Source organism: Syzygium oleosum, unplaced genomic scaffold (genome assembly GCF_021117445.2).
Source record: "Syzygium oleosum isolate NSW1041296 unplaced genomic scaffold, Sole_v2.1 Sole_v2.23, whole genome shotgun sequence".
NCBI lineage: Eukaryota > Viridiplantae > Streptophyta > Magnoliopsida > Myrtales > Myrtaceae > Syzygium > Syzygium oleosum.
In genome coordinates this window covers 3,317,566-3,332,101 of record NW_026607507.1, presented here as the reverse complement: position 1 = coordinate 3,332,101, position 14,536 = coordinate 3,317,566, and the positions used below count along the sequence as shown (strand labels likewise).

The following is a 14,536-nucleotide window of genomic DNA, read 5'->3' as shown; positions in this document are numbered from 1 at the left end:
ACATGATTTGGAGAGCGGGGAGGTTGCGACATGCATTAGGACTCTTTGCAATTTATATTCGAGTTGTAATGATATTATATATTTCTTTATCATGCGATTAAACCTTAAAACTTTTAAAATTGACGCGTTCGAGTATTGAATAAATTGGACTTCTTTATTAGGTGAATGAAAATTTTAGAGTGATTTTACTCGCTATCTGTTTAAAATAAGCGTAATCCGCCTTTTGACTTGATGAAAGCACGCAAAAAGAAGAAGAAGGATTATTGCCTTATATGCTAACCCATAAATGCATATTTTGTACAGTAACTCTCTCATTTTGCTCATTTTACACTTTTAAGTAGCATCGGGGTAATCTAAATTTTCAAACTTTAGTTAATGTAAACCAACTTAAATGTAGCTATAGTTATAACGATCAAGTCTATTGAAAGTACACAATTTCCCTCGAGATAACCCTTTACGTGAAATGGTCACCAACGTATTGTGTCCGTAAAAGCTATTAAAGGAAGTGCCGACTCTAATATAGAACAATGTTAAAAGAAAAAGTCGGCATTTCCAAGACCTTTTGCTAATTTAAGTCGTTTGATGTACAAACACATCTAGCGGAGGGCAAATTGCCTTGGACCAGATGGCAGGTGCATACACCAATCCAAATATCGATTGATCTTACTCATAAAATGCGGTATCATATTTAAAAAAAAAGGCCAGTTTACCGATTGATATATCGTATAATACGACGAATTGCAATCAGCAGTTTAAACTAGTGGCTTGTAACCGACATCCGATAAAATTATATCATACCATTTTCTATATAAATATCCTAAAGAGGGCTAGTAAAAATTTTCTTATAGTGCCATCTACTTTTGCTTACCCAAAAAGGAACCAATAATAACACACGGATGGATAACACACAAATAATAATAATAATAATAATAATAATAATAATAATAATAATAATAATAATAAACACAAATCGCATTTAGACTCAGAGTTAGGGCCGGATTTATTCTTTTGTTGGGTAATGTTCTGGACCACGTCCTATATGTTTGGATTTCGGCCAAACCCTAAAGCCTCCGTCAGGTCGCCAAATTGATAGGTTATCAATAAACCTTCAAAAGGATTTTGAGTTTTGAGGTACAAAACGATTTTGTTTACTCACAAAGAGCCGTGTTTTTTTTACTTTTTAATTTCTCTATTTTCGATTGAATAATACTTCTTTTGCTTAGATATCTATTTTTCGTTTGGTCAAAAGAAATTTCCATTCATTACCAAAATGATAGATTGAGAGATTCATAGGAAATATCAAAAGTCACAATACCAAGGCAAGCTTGTAAAGCTCTAAAACAAACTAAAAATCGGAAATCAAGGTAGATCATCATGGCATAATTGGCAGAGATAATCACACGCTCGTCATTCAAGAACGCATATGTGACTGCAACCAAGGGAAAAGATTGGGGACCGATCACCGAATCACACATCATCAATGAAAACTACTCCAACCAGATATCTTTTGCGAGTTACAGATATAGACATAAGTCACAATTATTTCGGTCAGTTTTTAAATTTTAAATGGATTTTGAGTTAACATAGTAGTTTCGGCATTTTCATTTACTAAAGAGGGGCATTTTCCATCATCCTTGATCCGTGAAAACTGCAACGCCTTCGCCCCTCACCTGATTTGGTGAGGGCTCGCGAGTCCTCGCTGTGGCCGGCGAGGGCGTCGCAAGCCGTCGCCTGCCTCGCTGTGGCCGGCGACGGCCTAGGCGAAGGCCGTGACGCCCTTGCCTTGCTAGATATGGTGAAGGTATCGTGGCCCTCGTCGGATTTGGCGAAGGCTCGCGAGCCCTCGCTGTGGCCGGTGAGGGCGTCGAGAGCCCTCGCCCAGGCCCTCGCCGGCAACAGCGAAGGCGGGCGAGGGTTTCGCAGCCCTCGCCCCCGAGCCGGTGAGCTCAACGAAGAAGAAGAAAGGAAAAAATGGGGAAGAATACTAGAAGTGCCAAAACTTGTATACGGCGCTCACTTTAGTGCAAAAAGCTTTTTTAGGATCACTTAAGTGCCACTTTTTAAAAAAAACGATCACTTAAATGCCAATTCCGATTTGGGTCGCCGGAAATCTGACGTGGCCATATTTTATTAATTTCTCAGTCCTACGTGGCACGTCAGCGCTGACGGGGACAATATTTAATAATATTTTAATATTTTTTTCGATTTTTAAAATATTTCTTGTGATTTTTTTCTTTTTTTTCCTTCTTTTCATTTTTTCTTTTCTTTATTCTTCTTCTTCAACCTTTGGCCGGTGACTGAACACCAGCCACCGACCATGGCCGGCCGCCTGTCCTCGCCTGGATGAGGCCACTATCGCCCGCCATAGGTGAGGCTCGGCCAACCCTTGCCTAGGCAAGGGCAGGCGAGCCCCGACGAGATGAGGCCGACCCTCACCAGATCCGACGAGGCCGGCCCTCTCCCAGGCCACGGTGGCCTCGCCGAGCGTCACCTGAGGGAAGGTGATGCCTGGTGAGGCCGCCGTGGCTTGGGTGAGGGCCGGCCTCACCGGATCTAGGCTCCCCTTGCCCAGGCGAAGCGAGGCCGACCCTCGCTGGGGCTCGCCTGCCCTCGCCCAGGCCAGGGTCGACCAAGCCTTGCCTGTGGCGGGCAACGGCGGTCTCGTGCAAGCGAGGCCAGGCAGCCGGCCATGGCCGGTGGCCGGTGTCTGGTCACAGACGAAAGGTTGAAGAAGAAGAAGAAAGAAAAGAAGAAAAGGAAAAAAGAAAAAAATCACAAGAAATATTTAAAAAATCGAAATATACACATGAAAATGCCACGTAGACTGATTTTTTTTTTTAAAAAAAAAATCCAACTCAGATTAAAATTTTAATTATAAAAGCCACGTATTAATTTGGTCAGAATTTCTCGCTGTTGGCACTTAAGTGATTGTTTTTCCTCCGATTTTGGCATTTAAGTGAGCTGGCGAAAAATTTTGGCACTAAAGTGAGTGTCATACACAAGTTTTGGCACTTCTACTATTCTTCCCCCATGAAAAAAAGAAAAGAAAAGAAAAGAAAAATAGTAAAATAATGAATAAAAATCAATAAAATTTTGCTTTTTTTTTTAAATAGAAAATTATCCGCGTCATCGCCACGTAGGACGGCCGGCGCCGACTGGATCGTCACGTCATTGATTTCCGGCCAAAATTAGCTAGAATGATTAAATTAGCAATTCGTTAAAAGGTTTAGGACTAAATTGGCAAATAGTCAATAGGTTTAGGACTAAATTGGCACGATTGAAAAGTTTAGGATTGAATTAGCAACTTTTAAAAAGGTTTAAGACTGAATTGACAAAATTAAAAGGTTTAGGACTGAATTGGCCGCCGTACAATAGGTTTATGATTTTTTGGACAATTTTCCCCTCAGGAATGAGTTCGCCATGGACTGCAACATTGAAGCTGTGCTCGACGACGGATTTGACGCCGACCCATTTCCTTCGAAAAGCCAGTCCGATGGCGCTAGATTTCAAGGGACCAAACTGATGGGGCTGTGATTTTGTTTCTGCAGGCCTCGCCAGGGGTGGGAGAGGCTCACCCTCGCCGGCCAAAGGACGAAGATGAAGGAAAGAAAAAAAAAAGAAAGAGAAATAAAAAAGGAAAAAAGAAAAGAATAAATTTAATAAAAAATCCAAAAATATTATTGAAATATTATTAAAATATGTCTACGTTAGCATTGGCCAGCCAAAATTAACTGGATTGACTGAATTAGAACAAATGCAAAATGTTTAGGACTCGATTGGTAAAAAAAAGTTTATAACCGAATTAACACAATTGTAATAGGTTTAAGATTGTTTTGGTAATTTTCTCAATTAACAAAATATTACAGCTTTCGATGAAATCAAGGGGCAAGCTCAAAACGGGCTTATAAATCATATCCATTCTCAATTCATTAATTGTCTTAGATATCAAAACTTTTCTCATATATGTTTAAAAAAGTCCCCAATTATTTGTTAATAAGAACTATTTTTGGGTAAAAAATTTCGGAATTGAATTAACATAATTACAATAAATTTATTGCTTTTTTGCAAAAGATATTGAATTTGTTGGGATTTCGTGGGCACCTCATGTTGAATGGTAGGGCATGAGCGCCCGGGCCTTATACCTTCGGCATGGACTAACGGGTTACGACATTGAATTTGAACACGACATCATGTCATCACATCATAAAATATTTTCATGACATGTTACAATATTATCGAGCTTAATTACGACGGCACGTCGTGTGATTGTACGGCTACAATCCAGATGCGATAGAAGTGTCCTGTGAAATTGGTATCCGCTTGTTTGGTAAGGATAAGACATGTCAATTTCCTTTTGCTTTTTCTTCCTCAATGAAGGGCCACAACAAGTAAGAGAGCATCATCACCTTCAACCGTACCGTTCCATTTTTGTTTTTTTCGTATGATGAGTGGCCAGGACGAAACGACCCAAAAAGATTAGCGTATTCGGCCCATCAATCTTCCCGTTTTCACAAAGGAGTGCAGAAATTTGGGAACCGTTCGCATCCATTCATTCCTTGAAATAAATAGGACTGATACTACTTCTGCATCTGATTGAGAAAAATGCATTGGTGATATCTAGTATGGGCCAGAACTCGCATGAAACGGCCGGTATTATTCCATACACTCTTATTCCTTGCTAACCTAATTGAGCCTATAGTTTTGGTTTGTATAAACCCAGTTGGTGATCATCCTCAAAACAAAAATCACCCCAGTTCAAGCAACATGATTTGGAGCACGGGGAGGTCGCGACATGCATTAGGACTCTTTGCAATTTATATTCGAGTTGTAATGTTATTATATATTTCTTTATCATGCGATTAAATCCTAAAACTTTTAAAATTGATGCGGTCGAGTATTGAATAAATCAGACTTCTTTATTAGGTGAATGAAAATTTTAGAGTGATTTTGCTCGCTATCTGTTTAAAATAAGCATAATCCGCCTTTTGACTTGATGAAAGCACGCAAAAAGAAGAAGAAGGATTATTGCCTTATATGCTAACATAAGGCTGCGTTTGGTCGTCTGGATTTCTAGCCAGGATATGACTGGATAGGATATGATATGAAATTCAAGGGATTTGCTATATCCTATCTACTATTTGGTGAATCGTGAAAATAAAGCCGGATATTTTCACATCTTACCATATTCATTATTTGCTATGAATGTCATATCAGTGAAAATGAACCTAAAAATTGCACAAACGGAGATGATCAAAATCTCTTACGACACTCTTACCTACTTCATTTTTATTTGCTTATTTTTTTATATCATTTTTCCATTTTTTTTTAATTTTTTAATTATTTTATTTCCTTTTTCCCCTTCCATCATTCTCTAATAAATTTTTATTGAATAGTAAACTATACTAATATTCCTAAAATATGTAATAAATATAAATACATTAATATTGATTTATATGTATGAAAGATATATCACAAGATATAAAGAAATTTTGAATATATAAATAAAAACGAAATTATTATTATTTTTTGATATTTTGAATTTTTTATATTAAAATTCAAATATTATTTTAATTTTATTAATTTAACAAGTTTGTTATTCGAGAAATTAACTTTTATATTATAGTTATTAGAAATCCTATTCACCTTTATCCCACCTCCCCATGGGATAATTTTATCTGGGCTATATCCCTTCTATATCCGACTTTGTCCGATCTTGGGCAAACATCAAACACGGGATATGATAAAATTTATCCTATCCTGAGTTTTATCCCGACGACCAAACATAAGCATATATTGCACGGTAACTCTATCATTTTGCTCATTTTACACTTTTAAGTAGCATCGGGGTAATCTAAATTTCCAAGCTTTAGTTAATGTAAACCAACTTAAATGTAGCTATAGTTATAACGATCAAGTCTATTGAAAGTACACAATTTCCCTCGAGATAACCCTTTACGTGAAATGGTCACCAACGTATCGTGTCCATAAAAGCTATTAAAGGAAGTGCCGACTCTAATATAGAACAATGTCAAAAGAAAAAGTCGGCATTTCCAAGACCTTTTGCTCAATCAAGTCGTGTGATGTACAAACGCATCTAGCGGAGGGCAAATTGTCTTGGACCAGATGGCAGGTGCATGCACCAATCCAAATATCAATTGATCTTACCAATAAAACGCGGTATCATATTTAAAAAAAGGCCAGTTTACCGATTGATATATCATATAATATGACAAATTGCGATCGGCAGTTTAAACTAGTGGCTGATATCCGACATCCAATAAAATTATATCATACCATTTAATATATAAATATCCTAAAGAGGCCTAATAAAATTTTTCATATAGTGCCATCTACTTTTGATTATCCAAAAAGGAACCAATAACAACAAGGGTTAATACCACGAAAAACCCTAAACTGGTACACTTGTGACACATTTACCCCAAACTATTTTTTTGACCATAAAAAACCCCAAACTGGTACACCTGTGACAATTTTACCCCGAACATATCACAAAAAACCCCAAACTGGTACACATGTGACAATTTTACCCCAAACTAATTTTTAATATTATTTTTAATTTTTTTGAATTTTTTATATTTTTCTTTTCTTTTCTTTTTCTTCAATTTCAACCTCTGGCCGGTCGCCGGTCCGGCGACCGGCCAGAGGCGGAAGCCGGCGAGGGCGGCCCTCGGCAGCTGCTGGCGAGGGCCGCCCTCGCTCGACTCGGCAAGGGCGACCCTCGCCGGATCTAGCGAGGGCGGCCCTCGCCGGCGTCGGATGAGGGCTGTCCTCGCCCGACGCCGGGAGGGCGGCCCTCACCCGACGCCGGCGAGGTTGCCCTCGCCCGACCCAGGCGAGGATAGCCCTCGCCTAACGCCGGCGAGGGCGGCCCTCGCCCGACGCAGGTGAGGGTCGCCCTCGCCCGACGCGGCGAGGGTCGCCCGGCCCCGGGCGGCGAGGACAACCCTCGCCCGATGCCGGCGAGGGCGGCCGTCGCCCGATGCTGGCGAGGGTCGGCCTCCACTACAAAAAAACTGGATTTTTGCCACGAAAATTTGCGACGAAAAAATTTTCGTTGCAAATTTGCGACAAATTTTCCAACGAAAAATTTTTCGTCGCAAATTTCGTTGGAAATTTCCAACAAACTTTGCGACGAATTCAAAAAAACCCGGTATTGTTCGGCATTTTTTATATTCGTTGGAAATTTCCAACGAATTTTCCAACGAATTTCCATTTTCCGGGCCATTATTTCAGTGTGTACAATTTTCGTTGGAAAATTCGTTGGAAAATTCCAACGAATTTTTTTTCGTTGGAAATTTCCAACGAATTACAAAAAAACCCGTTACTGTTCGGCATTTTTGATATTCGTTGGAAAATTTGTTGGAAATTTCCAACGAATTTTCCAACGAATTCCAAAAAAAACCCGGTACTGTTCGGTATTTTTTATATTCGTTGGAAAATTCGTTGAAAATTTCCAACGAATTTCAATTTTCCCATGCAATTACTTCAGTGTGTATAATTTTCGTTGGAAATTTCCAACGAATTTTCCAACGAATTTCAATTTTCCGGGCAATTATTTTAGTGTGTACAATTTTCGTTGCAAAATTCGTGGGAAATTTCCCACGAATTTTGCAACGAAAACCCTACTTGTTCCTTATTCAATATTTTCGCGCTCGTTATTCCCACAACTTTCAATTTCCACATTCACTCTCTCTCTCTCTCTCCTTCGCCTTCACCTTCTCCCTCCGTCTCCCCCTCCGCCTCCCCCGCCGCCCCCCCTCCTCCTCCGGCTTCAGCGCCATGGACACCAAGCCTCCGACGCCCCCGACGGCCCCGACGCCCCTGACGCCACCAAGCCTCGTCGCCGGCGAGGGCCGAGCTCGCCCGGATTTGGGCGAGCTCGAGCTCGCCGGCCATGGCGAGCTCGGCCCTCGCCATGGCCGGCAAGGCTAGGAGACGACGACGGACTTGACGGGCGGCGGCCCCGAAGCCTACTCCCGCCCGTGTTGCTGCTGCTGCTGCTTCTTCTTCATCTTCGGCCATGGCGAGGGCCGAGCTCGCCATGGCCGGCGAGCTCGAGCTCGCCCAGATCTGGGCGAGCTCGGCCCTCGCCGACGACGAGGCTTGCCCTTGCCGGCGACGAGACGAGCCCTCGCCGGCGACGAGGGCTATTTTTCGATCAAAAAAAAAATTTTTGACCAAAAAAAAATTCTTTTTCGATGGAAAAAAAATTTCCACGATTTTTAACTCGACCAAAAAAAAATTTGTAATTTCCAACGAAAAAAATTCGTTTCCAACGAATTTAGCCACGAGTTTTCCAACGAATTTTCCAACGAAAAAAATTTATCGCAAATTTCCAACGAAAATTGAAATTTTTCGTTGGAAAATTTTCCGACGACTTATTACCAACGAATTTTTTTTCGTTGGAAAATTCGTTGGAAATTCGTTTTCCAACGAATTTTTCCAAATTTTTCGTTGGAAATTTCGTCGGAAAAAACATGTTTTTTTGTAGTGCTCGCCGGATCTGGCGAGGACGGCCCTCGCCCGACGCCGGCGAGGGCGGCCCTCGCCCGACGCAGGCGAGGCAATCCCTCGCCCGATACCGGCGAGGGTCGCCCTCGCCGAATCTGGCGAGGACGGCCCTCGCCCGACGCCGGCGAGGCGGCCCTCGCCCGACGCCGGCGAGGGCGGCCCTCGCCGGCTTCCGCCTCTGGCCGGTCGCCGGACCGACGACCGGCCAGAGGTTAAAGATGAAGAAAAAAAAATAAAAAAATAAAAAAAAATTCGAAAAAATAAAAAAAATAATATTAAATTTTTAATTCAGGGTAAAATTGTCACATATGTACCAGTTTGGGTTTTTTTGTGGTAAGTTCAGGGTAAAATTGTCACAGGTGTACCAGTTTGGGGTTTTTGATGGTCAAAAAAATAGTTCGGGGTAAAATTGTCATAGGTGTACCAGTTTGGGGTTTTTTATGGTCAAAAAAATAGTTTGGGGTAAATGTGTCACAAGTGTACCAGTTTAGGGTTTTTCGTGGTATTAACCCTAACAACAAACAAAAACCCCAAATATTGCTACGGATGGATAACACACAAATAATAATAATAATAATAATAATAAATACAAATCGTATTTAGACTCAGAGTTAGGGCCAGATTTCTTCTTTTGTTGGGTCATGTTCTGGACCACGTCCTACATGTTTGGATTTCGGCCTAACCCTAAAGCCTCCCTCGGGTCGCCAAATTGATAGGTTATCATTAAACCTTCAAAAGGATTTTGAGTTTTGAGGTACGAAACGATTTTGTTTACTCACAAAGAGTAGACGATTTGAAGGGAGTGATTTTCAAGCGAAAAATACCTTATTGGTATTGTTCGAAAGTATTTACACTGGCTGATGGAAAGAAAAAATTCATGTTAAATAATAACTTATTGTAGTTAAAACTCATGAATGTCGAGATAACAGATAATATAGGCAACATATAGTATTGTATCCCAATTTCTATGAATAATTTTGATGTGTTACTTTATATGGAGAAATGGTACAAAGGGTGAAAAATTAGACCCATCGTACCTTATAAAAAACCTCTAACTTGTTTCATCTCTCTCTCTCTCCATGACATGTTCATGGAAGACGTGTGGGTGTACATCATCTCAGCATCCTCCTTCCTCTTCCTTCTCTGCTTGTTCAAATTGCAAAGAAGCAACGAGAGGAATCTCCCACCGAGCCCACCTTCAATCCCTATCATCAGCCACCTCCTCCTTATAAAAGAGCCGGTCCACCGGACCCTCCAGTCTCTCTCCGATCGCTACGGGCTGGTCTTCTCCCTCAACTTCGGCTCCCGCTTCGTGGTCGTTGTATCCTCCCCATCCACGGCCGAGGAGTGCTTTACCAGGAATGACATCATCCTTGGCAACCGCCCCCGCACACTCTCCGGCAAGATCATGGCCTACGGCAACACCACCATTGTCGGCTCCCCTTACGGCTCCCACTGGCACAACCTCCGCTGCCTCATGGCCCTCGAAATCCTTTCCTCGCATTGCCTCACCGGTTCCCTCGCCCTCCGGCGGGAGGAAGTGCGGCTCCTCCTGAAGAGCCTCTATGAGGTGGCTGTGGTGGCAGCACGGGGCGGCAGTTGTGCAAGGGTGGAGATGATGTCGAGGCTGCAGGAGCTGTCCTTCAACATCATCATGAGGATGATCTTTGGGAAGCGCTACTTTGGGGCCGCCATTGACGCAGACGATGCCGAGGTGGCCAAGCAGTTTAGGGAGGTGATAAGGGAGGTATTCGAGCTAAGCGGGACAGACCCGAGCGATTTCTTGCCTGCGCTGAGGAAGGTGGTGGACTTCAAGGGGAGAGAGCGGAGGATGGTGGACGTCGCCAAGAGGTCTGATAGGATCTTGCAGGGCATGATAGACGAGGTCAAGTCGATAAGGCAGAGGAGCGACGGCGGCAGAGAGGTGGAGAGCAAGACGATGATCGATACCATGCTGTCAAAAAGCTACTCGGACGACATCATCAAGGGCCAAATCCTGGTATGTGTATAACTCCTGTTCTGTTCACTTGACTTATGCATGTTTCTGCATTTTGTGGGACAAGTCTTGGCGCTCTCCAAAGAAAAATGATTAAATGACGTACGGTAATTTACCGTGAAATTAATAACATGTTCTGAATTACAAAAATGAATAATAAATGATTATAAATTATTGAGGATCCACTCCTTCAAGTTCACCAAAATAAGAATAAAAGTGATAAGAACATGTCCGGCAAGAAGGGAAACTAGAGATGAAGGAGCAAATGGACAAAAATATGACTTCTTCCCAAACAAGGCATTTTCTGTGACCCTTAGGTTTGAACGATGGTTTAAAATCTCCTAATACATGTAACTATATGGATCTAGACCGTTAAAAACGGGGTCCCTTTCTAGAATATTACAAATCCAACGATTTATATTAATTAAAAACCTTTTATGATATATCCCATAGAAGGTTTTATTTTTCTTTTCTACTATTAGTTTTTATTGAATGATCCCGGTGCATGTGAGCCCAATGTATATGCGCCATTGGATCATATGGTCTCTTGTGGAGCCCGTTTCGTCCACCGATTCTTCTGAATTGGGCTCACATCCAAGGATTTGCATGTGCCGAGATCATGCCATTACTTTCTTGAACAGTGGCCGCTATTTTAGATTGTTGTAGATTAAAATGGAGAAAGAAGAGAGTGGACAAAATGAAATTACACAAGTCGATCAATCTTCCATCATGTGTGAGGTAAATGATTCAGATCAAGTTCTACTTTTCTTTCTTGGATTTACGCATGTTTTTCAACTCCGATTGATTCGAGCTGAATACCCGTCGAACCATACCAAAGCATGTCGTCTCGAAAACTGTCACCATTGACAAGACAAACCACCATGGAAAATCACTTCTACATCTACATGATGCATGAAACAGGTAAATTTTGCACTTACACATAAACAAGACCATAAGAGCAGCCAATTATTGATATCGACTTAAACCGAACCTTTTCCTTTGCATTTTCCTCTTTACGTCTGAACCCGATGGTTCTTCAATTTTGAAAACCAGTTTCATCACTCTTTGAAACCAATGAGCATACTTAGCAAATTACTTAACCATAATCTGCGGCAGTCAATGTTAGCTGCGGGCACGGACACGTCCTCGGTGACAATAGAATGGGCCATGTCCCTCCTACTGAACCATCCGGACGTCCTGAAGAAAGTTCAAGCAGAAGTAGACGGCGTCGTTGGCCGAGACCGTCTAGCTGACGAAGCAGACATCCACAAGCTGCCTTGCCTTCAAAACATCATCAACGAAGCGCTTCGGTTGTTTTTGCCGGCGCCACTCCGAGTGCCTCACGAGTCCTCTGAGGAGTGCACAATCGGCGGGTTCGACGTACCCCAAGGCACCATGATCCTAGTAAATGCGTGGGCAATTCAGAGAGACCCAAAAGTGTGGGACGATCCAACAAATTTTAAACCAAGGAGATACGAGGGATTGGAAGGGGATCATGCGTACCGGTTGTTGCCGTTTGGCATGGGGAGGAGGAGGTGTCCCGGTGCTGGCCTTGCCAATAGAGTGGTAGGTTTGGCTCTATTGGCGCTTATTCAATGCTTCGAGTGGGAATGAGCCGACAAAGAGCCGGTGGACTTGTCGGAAGGCACGGGACTCACAATGCCCAAGAGACAGCCATTGGAGGCTATGTGCAAAGTGCGCCAATGCATGATTGCTAATGTTCTTGCACAGCTTTGAGAAGGTCGTTCTCCAGTGAATTTATTTTGGTCATGTTCAACCGCCGCAATGCTTATGAACTAATGTGTAATAACAAAGTAAGTTGGTATGAATGAAATGAGGTGGAAATGAATGGAAGGGAGAAAAAAACACAAAGTAGAGTGGAATGAAATAAGAATTCTAGTTCGTGTCTAATGATAATGTGTTAAAGGAAAAGACAAGAAGACGGGATGTGTAATATATTAATGAAATGCCCATTCACATGGACTTTCATTAGGTCTTTGAACGGTTTGAGAATACTTTGGACAATTATTATTGTAAGATGATATGTATGTTTGAAGAATGGACCTGCCGTTAAGTAAAGTTACAATATGATTTTCATCTCCTTGGTATACTCTGGATTTCGAGGTTTGATTGACATCTCCTCTGGACATCATATCGGTCCCTAGGCAAATCCAATGTCATCGGGTTAGAGGTTATTGTGTAAGTACAGCGATTTGGCAGTTGCACAGAGAAAACACATTGGTTTGAGAGAGAGAGCGCTTTAGTATACTCTAAATTTCGAGGCCGTCAAGGAAAGAGATAGATTTACAATTGGTGTCATCGTGATGGCAACGCAAGCATGACAGAGCTAACGAAGCTAGAGAGAGAGAGAGCAATGCTAGGCAGCGATGTCGACCATAGTGGCCGATGGCAACTGGTGGTGGCTACTAGTGGTGGTGGACAGTGGCTCTGCATAGGACGTAGAGTGGGTGAGTTGCTTGGAGTGAGTTGCTCATACCTGATAGTTCGAGTCTGACAGTTATAATCGGTACATATCTTGTTCCTTGGTGGAATCGTTGCTGCTAGTTTCTTGGCGTCTCCTCCTAGGTTTCTTTGCTAGGTGCGACTTCCTTTCTCATCTTCTCTGTTAACAATTCCACTCAAGATGGAAAGCTTTTCTTGGAAACATCTCGTTCGGCTCTGTCTTTCCTAACTTGCCATAACCCCCGCTTTCGCTTTCACTTTCCCATGGCGGATCGGTCTTGATGATCACTTCACGAAATTCCTGAAGCTTTCTTGGTCACCCAATGAGAACTTAGTTGCTTTCTGGAGAGAGTTCTTTAACTTGGTTTGCTTGGTTGCTTAGTTCATGTAATTTGCACTTTTTTCATTCAACTGCGCTTGTACCTGTGCACACTTACATGAAATATTATTTACTTGGTGTGTGACGAACTTTTTAAGGATTATATTAATGAGGACCCCGGACATACTTGTTAAGCAACTAATTAAGAAAACTTTATAGTGTTTAATGTGTCGATTGCCTTTCTGTTATGCACGATTAGTGCAATGAAAATTAAATTATTTTAAATATGGTATACTTGATGAGTGCCTACCGTGACTCATATTTTAAAATGGATCTTGACCATTTAACATGATGACTCTCAAATGAAGTTCATGTGAAACAATGCGGACCGTTTAAATGCATTTCAGTACTATGTGGCAGTCATTGAATACTTTCCTTGTTGGTAAGCAACATTATGGATCAGTGCATGCCCTGCTTGGGGAAATTCTGCGATCCAGTCTAGCAATTTATGAAACCGGTCCGATTTGTCATGTTCACTATTGTGGAGAAAATTTCAAACGTGGAATGACTTTAAAAAGATAGTAGCTTATGAACATTTAAGGAAATAATGGACTATAAAACTGTCAATGTTACTAGTGATTAAGAAAGATAATGACATGTGAGGACTATTGCCCACTGATAGGGTCTTTTAGTTCACAAACCGTAAAGAATTGTTACGATCATATAGGTAGGTTCCTAAGAATAGGAAAAGACATTTACAATGAATTCAAGATTATTGTGATTTTTCATACAAGGTCATTGAGGCTTGAATGTTCAACCTTACCGGACTTAAGGTTAATAACTACATGCAAAAGATGGTTACTAACTTTTCATTGACAAGAACTTGTAAAGAAATTACCATTATTAAGGACAACTACTAAATATAGCTGCAGTCACTTATAACAATCTGAATTACTTCTCGAATTGAATGCTAACATTTTCATGTTACAAACTCTATAAATAAATTTATCATTATCAATGGATGTTACTAGTTCCAAGTGCAACTATTAGTACGTATAAGATACGATCGATAGAGTAAAATCGCGTTATCATTTTCGTGTTACGAGCTCTGTAAATAAATTATCGTCGCGAAGTTATTTTACTTAGTTATTAGTGTAAATCCCCTGCTCGCTCTCCTGCTCTACTCATCCCTCGACTCGTTTCGTGTACTCTCATCCTTTCCCTGC

General features: G+C 41.5%; 1 protein-coding gene across 1 annotated transcript; it reads left to right on the top strand.

Moving 5' to 3' along the window:
- The first annotated feature begins 9,601 nt into the window (after window positions 1-9,601).
- Window positions 9,602-12,625, top strand: LOC115668529 (isoflavone 3'-hydroxylase-like). The gene is made up of 2 exons (XM_030589974.2): window positions 9,602-10,531; window positions 11,645-12,625. Exons 1-2 carry the CDS (start codon window positions 9,617-9,619, stop codon window positions 12,140-12,142), a joined length of 1,413 nt encoding a protein of 470 aa, XP_030445834.2. The 5' UTR covers window positions 9,602-9,616; the 3' UTR covers window positions 12,143-12,625.
- The last annotated feature ends 1,911 nt before the right edge of the window (window positions 12,626-14,536 follow it).